Source organism: Eriocheir sinensis, chromosome 59, assembly GCF_024679095.1.
Source record: "Eriocheir sinensis breed Jianghai 21 chromosome 59, ASM2467909v1, whole genome shotgun sequence".
Classification (NCBI taxonomy): Eukaryota; Metazoa; Arthropoda; class Malacostraca; order Decapoda; family Varunidae; genus Eriocheir; species Eriocheir sinensis.
In genome coordinates, this window is record NC_066567.1 from 2,705,383 (window position 1) to 2,719,023 (window position 13,641).

The 13,641-nt window shown below is 43.1% G+C and overlaps 1 protein-coding gene across 1 annotated transcript in view; it reads right to left on the minus strand.

Annotated features, from left to right (window-relative positions):
- Positions 1-13,641, minus strand: part of LOC126985186 (rabphilin-3A-like) — a 216,545-nt gene that overhangs the window by 66,686 nt on the left and 136,218 nt on the right. The window contains exons 4-5 of the mRNA XM_050839741.1: positions 8,766-9,562; positions 6,591-6,728 (exon numbers count right to left, since the gene is read on the minus strand). Of these exons, the coding sequence (XP_050695698.1) occupies positions 6,591-6,728; positions 8,766-9,148 (521 nt within the window). The 5' untranslated portion in view covers positions 9,149-9,562. The remainder of the gene's footprint in view (positions 1-6,590; positions 6,729-8,765; positions 9,563-13,641) is intronic.

Sequence of the window (13,641 nt, forward strand, 5' to 3'; positions counted from 1 at the left end):
AAGGTCAGTTTCGGAAGGAGAGGTGACTCGATACTCCCTTCTTAATTAAAGAGTTCAAGTCGTAGGCAGGAGGGAACACAGACAAAGGAAGGCTGTTCCAGAGTTTACCGGCTAAAAGAATAAAAGAAGGATGCTGATTAACTCTTGCATAACGGATTTCGACAGAATAGGAATGAACAGGAGAGCAGTCAGCATGAAAATATCGACAGAATATAAAAAAGAGGCAACACTGCGGCGGAGTTTGTGAGATAGAAGAGTCAGCAAGAGGAGGGAGGTTGATGAGGCGACTGGGTGAGTGATCTCGTGAGTGCGTGGCGAGGGCTGGAGCTTGCTCTGCCGCTCACTAAAAGGCCGGACGAGCGGACCAGATCACCAAGGCAGGCAGCCAGCTCTTCCATTATTCCTTGTTCATGTATAATTCCAACCATTCTCTCTCTCTCTCTCTCTCTCTCTCTCTCTCTCTCTCTCTCTCTCAACCATCAAGGTGAGCAGACATTAATTATTCTTTTGGACAGGTGAGGTGGACAGGCGCTCCCCAGGTATCTCCCATAAATTCCTTCCCACTCTCTCGGCCCTTAATTCACTTCCATAAATTCCCTGCCATGAATATTCTGCCATGATCCGCGCGCCATAAATACAGCGGGAGTAACATTATTTTTACAGAGAGAGGTTGATCAAGATCAGTCGCGAGTGGGCCATTATCACTGTTAAAATGTTAATTCTCTTTTGCATTGGTAATTTAACGGCAGTAGTGAGAGTAATAATTGTTGTCGTAAAAATTACATCATTATCATCATTATAATCATTTCGATTATTATCATTAACATTATTATTATTATTATTATTATTATTATTATTATTATTATTATTATTATTATTATTATTATTATTATTATTATTATTATTATTATTATTATTATTATTATTATTATTATTATTATTATTATTATTATTATCATTATTATTATTATTATTATTATTATTATTATTATTATTATAATTATCAATAGTAGTGACTAGCAGTGGCAGTAGTAGTAGTAGTAGTAGTAGTAGTAGTAGTAGTAGTACATAAGAACATAAGAGCATAGGAGTCTGCATGAGGCCGGTAGGCCTGTACGAGGCAGCTCCTCTGAACCTAAGCTCCCGTGTAGCTCCCGTGTATCTAACCCCACCTAATATCGCTGTCCATGAATTTATCTAATCTATTTCTGAATGTGACAATTGTATTGGCACTCACCACATGACTGCTAAGCCTATTCCACTCATCCACCACCCTGTTTGTAAAGCAATATTTGCCTATGTCCCTGTTGAATCTGAATTTATCCAGTTTAAACCCATTGCTTCGTGTCCCACCCGGTTCTCTTACCAACAAAACCTTACGAATATCCCCCTTATTAAAGCCCTTCATCCATTTATAAACCTCGATCATGTCTCCACGCACCCTTCGCCTTTCTAGAGAATGCAAGTTTAACTGTCTGAGTCTTTTCTCGTAAGACAAGTTTCTCAACCCTTGAATCATCTTAGTCATCCTCCTCTGCACCCATTCTAACATTTTGATATCCATTCTATAGTAAGGTGACCAGAACTGAATCGCATAGTCAAGATGAGGCCTAACTAATGCTAAATGTAGTTTGAGGAAGACTTCGGCGCTTCTGTTGCTTACGCTCCTTGAAATAAATCCCAGTACCAGTAGTAGTCCCTTTTTGTCTCATCAACACCAGAGAGCAGTTCAGCATGCTCTCTAAAGACAGTTCATCTCTCTTTCCACACCACACTACATTCACACAACACACACACCTTTTCCCAAAATTCAAAATTCAAAATGGCGAAAAATAACACTGCCTCGGAGTCCCCGCCTGGGGGGGGACCATAAATTCCCCCAGGGAGGACTCCCCTTCTAGTTGCCGACTTGCGAAGTGTCCTGATAACTCCTCGAACCTCCTCCTTATCAATTTCTGCAACATTCGTGGTCTTCGTTCTAATTTTCATTCTGTGGAACACCATCTCTCCTCCTCTAAACCTCATCTTCTCTTCCTCACCGAAACACAGGTTTCTGAGGCTACTGACAGCAACCTCTACTCTGTTCCCTCCTACTATCTCTATCCTAAATTTCAATCCAAAGCTGGATGTTGCGCCTACGTGCGCAACGACATCACTTGCTCTCGTGCCCACGACCTTGACTCTTCTGAATTTTCCACCATCTGGCTAAGACTTCATTGTCATTCTATTACTAAATACATCTGTGCTGTTTATCTCTCACCTAACTCTACTAACTGTAAAATTCTTTGACTATTTGAATTCTAAAGTGGAGCACATCTTGACTCACTCTCCCTTACATTTCAGCCCGGAATCGTGCCAAATTTATTCTCCGACTTACCAAAACTACTTTCATTAATATAAAATGTCAACACCTTGCTTCTTCTAATTCTTCCCATGACTTCTGGCATCTAGCCAAAAATATCTCCTCCAATTTCACTTCTTCCTCTTTCCCTCCTCTCCTTAACCCTGACGGCAGCACTGCCGTCTCATCTGTCTCTAAGGCTGAACTCTTCGCTCAAACTTTCTGTAAGAACTCCACCCTGGACGATTCTGGGCATATTCCTCCTACTCATCCCCCCTCTGACTCCTTTATGCCTGTTATTAAGATTCTTCCAAATGGTGTTTTCTATGCCCTCTCTGGCATAACAGTAGTTATATCAGTAGTTATAGCAGTAGTTATAGCAGTAGTTATAGCAGCAGTAATAGTTGTAATAATAATAAAAATAATAATAATAACCACAACAGCCACACCATCCACACACTTATCCCAGCCACCCTCCGCGCGCGGCGGGTTGGCGTGCTCCGGTTTTGGCGGTGCGTCACGGGTGGCGGCTGGGCCAAAGTTTTCCCTCGCCAAATTGTTCGCGGGATGGGCGGCCTGAATGGAAAACTTGTGTACGTGTGTGTGTGTGTGTGTGTGTGTGTTCTTTCCTTTCTTCCTCTATATCCCCTCTATTCTCTGCCTTAATTTACCTCTCACTTTTTCTTTTCTTCCCTTTTCCCTTATTTTTTCCTCTTCTTCCCTTTTACCTCCGTCTCCTCCCCCCTTCCCCTCCTTCCCTTTTACTCCCCTCCCCTTTTTACTCCCTTTTAATTAGTATCTCCTTATTCTCTCCATACATTTTCGTTTAGAAGTTTATCCTTTTTTTTAGTTCTATTATATTTTTTTCTCCCCTTTTGATCTTCCTTCTCTCCCTTTCCTTTCCTCCCTTTAACTTCCACCCTCTTACCCTTTTCCCTTTTAATCCTGAGCTCTTTATCTCCCTTTACGTTTATCCACTCCCTTTTCTCCCTTTTCTGTTCCCCTTCTCACTTTCCCTTTCTTTTATTTTCTCTTTCTTTCCTTCCCTTTCCCTCCCTTTATCTTCCTCTCTTCCCTTTTTCATATATATTCTCTATCTCTACTTTCCTCTGCGTTCTCCTCTCATTTTTTTGTGTTCTCTCTCTCCCTTTTCTCTCTCCTATCCTTCTTCTTTCTCTTAATTCACTTACTTTCTCTCTCTCTCTCTCTCTCTCTCTCTCTCTCTCTCTCTCTCTCTCTCTCTTTTTTTTTTTTTTTCTCTTTTTTTTCTCTCTCTTTTCTCTCTCTCTTTTTTCTCTTCTTTCTCTTCTTTCTCTCTTACTTTATTTTCTCTCCCTTTTTGTCTTCTTTCTCTCTTCTTCCTTTCTTCTCTTCTTCTCTCCCAATTATCTCCCTTTTTTTCTTCTTTCGTTCTCCTTAATCTTCCTTTTCTTCCCTCTTCCCTTTATTTTCTTCCTCTTTCTTCTCTTTCCCTTTCTCTTCCCTTTACACTCTCTTCTCTCTCTTCTTTCCTTTATTTCCTTCATCTTTTTCCTTCTTTTTAAGCTCTTCCTTCTCTCTCTCTCTCTCTTCTTCCCTTTATCAACTCTTTCTTCTTCCCTTCCTTTACCTTACCCCTTTTCTCTACAACCCTTTATTTCCTTCCTCTTTCTTCCTCTCTTTAACTTCTTTTCTCCTTAATATTTCCTTTTAACTTTCTTCCTTCTTTATTTCACTTTTAATATTTTTTTTATTTGTCTATCTTAAATTTTCTTCTTTATTCCCTTTTTTTCTTCCTCTTCCTTCCTCTCTATAGTTTATTTTTTCTCCCTTTTTCTTTCTTTTCTCCCTTTTCTTTAACTTTCTTTCTTTTTCATCCTTTCCTGTTCCTATTCTTTTCTTTCTTCCATTTATATTCCCTTTTCTCCCTTTCTCTCTTGTATTTTCTTCCTTTTTCCTCTTTTTCCTCTCCTTTTATATTTTTCTCTTCGTCTTTATCTCAAAATTTCTCTCCCTTCTTTATCCCAAATTTCCTCTCCGCCTTTCTTCCTTCTAATCTCTCTTCTCCCTCCTTCTCTCTTCTTTATTTCTCTTTTTTTCTCTCCATTCCTTTCATTTGTCTATTTTTTCTTCTTCTGTTAATGTTTTCTTCTTTATGTCTTTTTTCTTCCTCTTCCTCTTCTTGTGTTTGTTCTTCCCTTCCTTCTCTTCCCTTCTTCCTTGTCCTTTCTCTTATTTTCCTTCCATTCCTTTTACTAACTTGTCTTTTCTTCTTCTTTTCATCTTTTCTCTCTTTGCGTCTTTCCTCCTCCTCCTCCTCCTCCTCCTCCTCCTCCTCCTCTTCTGTTTGTTCTTCCCCTTCCTTCTCTTCCTTTCTACTATATCCGTTTCCATTTCTCTCTTTCACCATCTCCTCTTTATCCTCTTTTATTCATATTTTCCTCCTTCACTTCTGTTTTCCTTCTCCTCCTCCTCCTCCTTTCTTCTGTCTTCTTCCTCTTCCTTCCCTTCCTCGTGCCTCCATTCTCTTCTCTTCCCTTCTTCCATGTCCAGTTCTTTCTCTCTCCACCTATTCCCCTTCCTCTTCCTTTCATCTTTGCTTCCTCTTCTTCCTTCTTTTCCCTCCTCTTTCTCTCTCCTCTATCTTCTTCTTTCTTCCTTCCCTTCTTCATGCCTTCCATTCTCTTCTCTTCCCATCTTCTATGTCCATTCCCTCCTTTATTTTCTCTTCATTTTTTCACCTCCTCCTTTTCCTTATCTTCCTCCCCTTCCTTCTCCTTTTCGTGTCTCATTCTCCTCTCTTCCCTTCTTCCATGTCCCTTTCCTCCCTCCTCCACCATCTCCCCTTTATTCTCCCTCCTCCTTCCCTCCCTCCCTCCTTCTTCTCTCCCTTCTTCTCCCAAATTCCCATCAGTGTCTCCAGAATCCCTCCACATTGCTGGCACTCTTTGCCTCCCCTTCCCTTCCCTCCCTCCCTCTCTCCTTCCCTCCCTCCCACCATTCCTCTCTCCTTCCTTTCATTCCTCCCTCCATCTCTCTCTCCCTTTCTCTCGCTCTCGCACTTTCTTTCTTATTCTGATTACTTTTTTTTTCTTTTTTTAGCTGACTTTTACTTTCCTCCTCCTCCTCCTCCTCCTCTACGTCTTCCATTTCTTCCTTTTTGTATCATTTACTCCAAATCTCCTCAAGTTCTTCCTTTTTTTCCTCTTTTAAATATCCCCCCCTCCTCCTCCTCCTCCTCCTCCTCCTGTTCCTCCTCCTCTTTCTCTTTATTGAATTTAATTCGACCTTTTTATTAATCCTCTAGAACCCTTTCCTTAATCTCCAATCCTCCATCTCCTACCCCTCCTCCTCCTCCTCCCCCTCCTCCTCCTCCTCCTCCTCCCCTTCCTCCTCCTCCTCCTCCTCCTCCTCCCCCCTTCCTTCTCCTCCCCTCCCTCCTCCGACCACCGACTCCTCCTCCTCCTCCCCTTCCTCCTCCTCCCCTTCCTCCTCCTCCCCTCCCTCCTCCTACCCCCGACTCCTCCTCCTCCTCCCCTCCCTCGCAGAGTATCAATAGCTTCAAGTCTTCATTAGATAAGTACTTCAGGGATACAGGATTTTACCGACCCTTTTCGTATGTTTCAGGCACACTGCAGCACGGCTCCAACCTGAAGCCTTAATGTGTTAATAGTTTCCCCCACAGCTCAGGTCACCAGTAGCGTAAGTTCAGGGTAGTAATTTTCTCTTATTTTTTTCTTTACTGTAAAATCTCCATGTCCCTTTCTTCCTTAAAGGTACATGGTGTTCTAACTATTTCCTGCCGGCACCTTGCCGGAGGGAGAGGTGGGTGGGGAGGAGCCTTCGTCTATTCTGTCCTGTCCTACACGTAGATCACTAGTAGTTGCGGTAGTAAACAGACACCCTCGCCATAGACCGCCAGGTCTTCTGTGTGTGGGACCTCTCCTCTATCTCCTTCTTTTTTTTCTTCCTTTTCCTACGTATATATCGCCATAGACCGCCAGGTCTTCTGGTGTCTGTTCTTCCAATGTATACCTATGTATTCCTATACCTTCTACCCAAATGTCATCCCCTTTGCACCCTCTACCTCCCAATCAAGTTCAACTCTCTTCCTCCTCGTCCTCCTCCTGCTCCTCTTCCTCTTCTTCCTCTTCCCACACGTTCTACCTGTTAACAGTTAACCTCTTCTTGACTCTACGTACCCTATCTAACCACATCCTCTCCTCCTCCTCCTCCTCCTCCTCCTCCTCCTCCTCCTCACTGTACTCACCCGATCCTGAGCTGCTCGTTCATCTCCAGCTCCTCCGCCCTTTTGATCACCTCCAGGATAATCTTCGTCTCCGCCTCCGACAGCGAGTCCTGGCGGGTGACGGGCGCCGGCTGCGAGGTGGACCAGCCCATCTTGAGTCTGAGGGGGATAGGGACACGGGTGAGCTAGGGCGGAAGGTGGGTGAAGGGGGCGGGGAGATCGGTAGAGGGGAAGGGAGACGGGTGAAGAGAAGGGTGAGTGGGTGGAGTGGGGGAAGAGTGGCGGGGTGGAGGAGTGAGTGGTGGGTTGTGGGAGAGTGGTAGTGAGGAGAGGAAGAGAAGGGGAAAAGAGAGATAGGATGTGTGTGTGTGGGGGGGGGGGGGAAGTGAGGGGGGGCTCATAGGGGTCGTAAAGATGGGGAGGAAGGGAACAGAAGAGAAAAGATTTTGGGGGTGGAGTGTGTGGAGGGAGAAAAAGTGACTGGAGTAGGAGTGTAGAGGGGAAAAAGAAGGGGGAAGAGGTGTATGAATAAAGAAGAGAGGGGAAAGGGGAGAAAGAGGGATGCATAAGAACATATGAACGTAAGGAGTATGCAAGAGGCCGGTTAGCCTGTACAATGCAGCTCCTGTAAGCCTAAGCCCACCTAACCTCAATATCCAGGAATTTATTCAACCTCTTCTTTTTTTTTTTTTTTTTTACAGCAAAGGAGACAGTTCAAGGGCACACAAAAAGCAAACATTAATAAAAAAAAAAAGCCCGCTACTCACTGCTCCTAAAAAGAATCCAAAGAGGTGGCCGAAAGATAGGTCAGTTTCGGGAGGAAATGTATCTATAATAACGTTCGCCTTTTGAGAGAAAGCAGATATGAATGCTTCAGTCTATCCTTATATGACAAGTTTTTCACCCCTTGAATAATTTTTGTCATCCTCCTCTGTACAGATTCTAACATCTTGATATCCATTCCATAGTAAGGCGACCAAAACTGGATAGCATACTCGAGGTGAGGTCTAACTAGTGCTCAGTAAAGCTTGAGGATGACTTCAGCGCTTCTATTGCTTACGCTCATTGAAATGAATCCCAGCATCCTGTTTGAACGATTCCTAGCCTGAATGCATTGAGCCCCAGGACGGAGGTCGGAGCTCACTGAGATTCCTAAGTCCCTCCCACACAGAGGTTTGTAAAGAGAAGGACGAGGGAAAAGGATGGGGGGCAGAGTATGGGAGAGAAGAATGAGAAGGAAGGGGGGAAAGAAGGGTGGAGAGTAGAGAAGAGAATGGGAAAACAAGGGGAAGAAGGGGAAAAGAGATATGGGAGAGGAGAACAGGGTGAGGAAAGGGGAGATAGAAGGAGTGGGTGGGAGGAAGAGAGAAAGATAGGGAAAGAAGAGGAGAAAAGATATGGGGGTAGAGAATAGGGTGCAAAAACAAGAGAAAGAGGGGAGTGGGCATAGGGGAAGAGAATAGGAAAATAGAATAACAGAAGAGATAGGAAAGAAAAGGAGAGAGGAGAAAATAGGGAGAATATAGTTGCAGGAAAAGAGAATGAGGGAATTAGAAGAAGAAGAAGAAGAAGAAGAAGAAGAAGAAGAAGAAGGGTGTGATTGGGAGAGGAGACGAAGAAAGAGTGAAAGAAGAAAAGGAAGAAGTTGAAGAGAAATGTTGGGAGAAAGGTAAAGAAGGGAAAAGAGAAGGGAAAGAGGAGGAAAGAGGAAGAAAAAAAAGGAGAATGGGAGAAAAGGAAAGGAAAGGAATTAGTGGATAGATAGAAGGGGTAAAAGAGAGAGAGAGAGAGAGAGAGAGAGAGAGAGAGAGAGAGAGAGAGAGAGAGAGAGAGAGAGACTAATTAAAACACCAGCAAATAAACAGACAAAGGCGATAATTAAAAACAAACAGCAAAGCACATAAGTAGAAGTGGAGGAGGAGGAGGAGGAGGAGGAGGAAAAAGAGGTGGAGTGGGAGGAGAAAGTGTGCCTGAAAGAGGAAGAGGGAGAAGTTAATCTGTAGGAAGAAGAAGAAGAAGAAGAAGAAAAAAGATGAAAAAGAAAAAGAAGAAAAAGAAGAAGAAAGATGAAAAAGAAGAAGAAAAAGAAGAAGAAAAAAAAAGAAGAAACAGACGAAAAAAACGCAAAAGAATCACGAAATAACAAAAACAGCGATAAAGAAGAGAGAGAGAGAGAGAGAGAGAGAGATAACTTACTTGGCTCTGAGGGCGAGGTGTCGGTCGTTCGGACAGACCCATCGTTCTTGCGTCGGTTGGTTCCCTAGACTCGCCCTTCTCGCCATCCCTCCTCTTTTTCCTCCTCCTCCTCCTCTCTCTCCTCCTCCTCCTCCTCTCCCTCCTATGCCAGGCGAGCTCGGTCCCATGCTCATCATTCCTCCTACTCCTACTCCTCTTCCTCCTTCTACTCCTCCAACTCCACTTCCTCCTCCTCCTCCTCCTCCTCCTCCTCCTCCTATTCCTCCACTTCCTCCTATCCCAACACCTACTCCTCCATTCCCAGTTGCTGCTCCGTTTACTCCTCCTCCTAGGCCTCCTCCTCCTCCTCCTCCTCCTCCTCCTCCTCCTCCTGCAGCTTCCATTCTGTAGGAGGAGTGTCACGCGGTCGCCATCTTGAAAATCTTCCCACTCCTTCCTTCTTCCTTTTTCCTTCTTCCTTCCTTCGCTCACATCTGGCCTTTAGTTCTTCCTTTTGTCCTTCACACTACAGAGAAGGGAAGGAAGAGAGAAGAAGAGGAGGAGGAGGAGGAGGAGGAAGAAACCCGTGGAGTCCAATCAGGAAGAAGAGGAGGAGGAGGAGAGGTGGAGGAGGATGGAAGAATGTGCTCAGATCTTCCTTTTTGTACAACGTGGAGGAGGGAAGGAGGAGGAGGTGGTGGTGGTGGTGGTGGTGGTCTTGGTAACAGTGATATTGGTCCTGGTCTTGGTAACAGTGATTTTGGTCTCGGTCTTGGCGGTGATTACTTTCTCTTTCCTTCAGCACGTGACCCCAACACCTGAGGAAGAAGAGAGGAGATATTTAATTACAGGTGAGCAGGAGGAGGAGGAGGAGGAGGAGGAGGAGGACGAGCAGGAGGAGCGGGAGGAGGAGAGGTAGGGTAGGATTCTGGGATTTAAAGGGATCTATCACAGTTATTTGGTTCTCTCTCTCTCTCTCTCTCTCTCTCTCTCTCTCTCTCTCTCTCTCTCTCTCTCTCTCTCTCTCTCTGTGTGTGTGTGTGTGTGTGTGTGTGGAGGCTATAAGGAAAAGGCCAGTAGAGGAATGACAATAAAGGAAGGAAGGAAGGAGGAGGAGGAGGAGGAGGAGGAGGAAACATGGAAGTACGGAAAGTCAGGTAACAGCAAGCATGAAAAGAAAGAGCAAGCAAGGAGAGAAAGAGAAAACAAAGAAAGAAAGGAGAAACACTAAAAGGAAAATAAAAGAAAGAACTAAAAACATCATTATCATCATCATCATCAACATCAACATTAACAACCACAACAACAGCAACGGGTGATGAAACAGCCGTGAAATTGTAAGGGGATTGAGGGAGGTTAGAGGGGAGTACGGGAGCCTGAAGGGTGGGTAGGCAGGGAGGAAGCAGGGGAGAACAGGTAAGCAGGGAATTTTAATATGGTTTCCAGGTAGAATGGGAGCTTCGTGGGTAGAGGTGAAAGGACACAGGAAAAGGGGTAGAGAAGGGGGAGGAACCGTCCGCACTCACTACTTCTGCAGGAGGGTTGTTCCACTGACGGATGACTCGGCTTGTGATAAAAATAATCTCCTGCCAGAGTCTGTACTACATCGCCTCGCTCGAATCGGTAGACCTTTCGTTGTTTCTAATTCTTCAGTTTGTTGGTAACTTAATGAACTTGGAGTGATCGACGTTACTGAACTTTTTCTGGTACTTGAAGACCTGAATCTAGTGTCGTAAACGTCTCTTGTCCAGCGTAAGGAGGTTGAGTCGCTGAGTCGCTTTTCACACGGCTGAGCAAGGTGTGTGGCGTGGAGGAGGAAGAAGAGGCGGAGGAGAAGGAAGAAGAAAAAGAGAAGACAGAAAGAAACGGAATAACAGTAAAAGGAAAATAAAATCAAAAACCAAAATCACCACCACCAACAACAACAAAAACAACAACAACAACAAAACTAACAAACAAACAAAAGAACAAACACAACAAACAGCTACCAAAACACGTCCACGGAGGCTCTCTTTCCATCATTACTCACCAGGTAAAGACAAACAACACACCTGCGCTCTCTCTCTCTCTCTCTCTCTCTCTCTCTCTCTCTCTCTCTCTCTCTCTCTCTCTCTCTCTCTCTCTCTCTCTCTCTCTCTCTCTCTCTCTCTCTCTCTCTCTCTCTCTCTTGAAATAATAATGTGAGGTCTTGAGAACTGAGAGATAAGTAAGAGAAGGTAAGAAAGATTTATTTGAGGATAGGGAAGAGGAGGAGGAGGAGGAGGAGGAGGAGGAGGAGGAGGAGAAAAAGAAGAAAGTATTCCCAAGTCGGTCATTGTTTTAGATGGCTACACCGATGAGAGAGAGAGAGAGAGAGAGAGAGAGAAAGTAAATATATCTTTCTCTTATATATTTACAAACATTTCAACTGTTTCTTCTTATGTCTTTCCTTCTCCTCCTCCTCCTCCTCCTCCTCCTCCTCCTGTTCCTCCATCTCTTCCCTTGACCCATCACCGAAATGTCTTCTTTGTTGAATGTGAATGGAAGGAGGGAGGGAGGGAGGAAGGGAGAGAGGGAGAAGGAGGGAGGGAGGAAGAGGAAGAAGGACAGCAGGAAAGGAGAAGAATGGCGAATGTGGAGGAGTGTGACTGAAAAGTAACAGGAGGAGGAGGAGGAAGAGGAGGAGAAAGAGGAGAAAAAGAAGGAGGAGGAAGAACAGGAGGAGATAGCGTTGGTGGAAAATGTGTAAATAAAATAATAATAATAATAATAATAATAATAATAATAATAATAATAATAATAATAATAATAATAATAATAATAATAATAATAATATTAACAACAACAACAACAACAAGTTCAAACAAACACACAAACACACAAACACAAACGCGCAAAAGCATTCCCACAATTTTTCCGACCAAATATTTTTTTCGGACACACACACACACACACACACACACACACACACACACACACACACACACACACACACACACGTCACCCCAAAACCAATCAACATTATGGATCTTAAAAAAAAAAGACAAATGAAATCAACAATTGGGCAAACAAAAAATAGAGGAAGGTAAACAAACAGGTAAACAAACACTACAAACAAAGTAAACAAACAAACATTCATAAAATACAAGAATAATAATAATGAATTTCTCTAACATATCTTTTATTTCGCTCTTTTATTTGTTTTTTTGTTTTTTTTTTCATTCTCTTATTCATTCTTCGCGTTTGTCTTCCCTTCCTTTCTTCTTTTAATCTTTCATTCTTCACTGTTTCTTTGGTTGTCTCCTTTTCCCTTCCTTTCTTTCCTTCCTTTCCTCCTGTTTACTGCCTTTCATTCATTCTTTCCATTATTTTTTCTTTCTTTTCTCTTGTTCGTTTTATCTCCATTCCTTCACTTTATTCTGGTTTCCTTTCTTCCTTTTTCATTCCTTCTTTCCTTTTAGTTTTCATTTATTTACTTTCAATTTTTTCTTCTTTCTTCGTTTCACTTATTCAATCGTTATTCCTTCCATTATTTGCTTTTTTTCATTTATTCATTTTTATTTTCCTTTCTTTTTCTCATTATTCTATTTTTGTCCTTGTCCTTCCTTCCTTCATTACTTCTGTTTTTCCCACCTCCTTCCCAACACTTCTTCTTTTTTCTTCTTTTCCTCCCTTTCCATCCTTTCTTTCTTTCCCTCCTCCGTTTCCCCTCCTCATTAATTTCTCTCTCCTCCTTACTTCTTTCTTCTTTTTCCTCTCCTTTCCTTCTTTCTTTTATCTTTACACACATTCATTCTGATTTCCTTTCTTCGCTTTTTTGTCTTCTTCCTTCCTTCTTCTTTTCCTCTCTCTACCTTTCTATGTTCTCTCTTTCTTACATTCCTTCCTTCCTTTCTTCTTACTTTCCCTCCTCCTTTACTTCTTCATCTTCTGTACCTCCTTCTTCTCTTCTCTCTTTTCCTTTTTTCTTTCTTTCTTTTTTTCTTTCTTATATTCCTTCCTTCCTTCATTCTTTCCGACTTTCCTCTTCCTTTACTTCTCTGTCTTCCTTCCTTTCTTCTTTTATTTTTCCCCTTTCCTTCATTTATTCTCTCTTTCTTTCTATCTTTTTTTCTTGCATTCCTTCCTTTCTTACTTTCTTCTGATTTTCCTCTCTCCTATATTTCTCTATCTTTCTTCTTTCATTCTTCTATTCCTCTTCTTTCCTCCTTTCATTCTTTCTTGCATTCCTTCCTTCCTTCCTTCCTTCTCTATCTATCTTTCGTCTTTCCATCCTTCTGACTAGCCTCTTTCCATTACTTTTTCATCTTCCTTTCTTCTTCTTTTCCTCCCCTTTCCTCCATTCTTTCTTTGTTTTTTCCTTCCTTCCTTCCTTCTCTATTTATCTTTCGTCTTTCCATCCTTCTGACCGCCCTCTTTCCATTACTTTTCCATCTTCCTTCCTTCCTTCATTCTTTCCCTCCCCTTTCCTCCTTTCTTTCTTTCTTTCTTCCTTTCTCTTCCTCCACCCTTTCATCAGCTCCGCCACCTCCGCCAAACGATTCGCCACTCGCCGCTGTGCAACCCGTAAATATGGCTGCCACGCCGTGTTCCTTCCGCTACGTTGACCTTAAATCAGGGTTATGAAGTGGTGATTGTGTGTGTGTGTGTGCGTGTGTGTGCGTGTGTGTGTGTGCGTGCGTGTGTGTGTGTGCGTGTGTGTGTGTGTGTGTGTGTGTGTGTGTGTGTATAGTTCAATAACATTAGCAACCACATTCTCTCTCTCTCTCTCTCTCTCTCTCTCTCTGTCTGTCTATCTATCCACCTGCCCTTCCATTTGTCTGTATTTGGGAATCTGTCTATTCTCGACCCCTCGGCCACCCTACCCATGATGAAATGAGAGACTGCAATACAGGAGGAGGAGGAGGAGGAGAGAGGG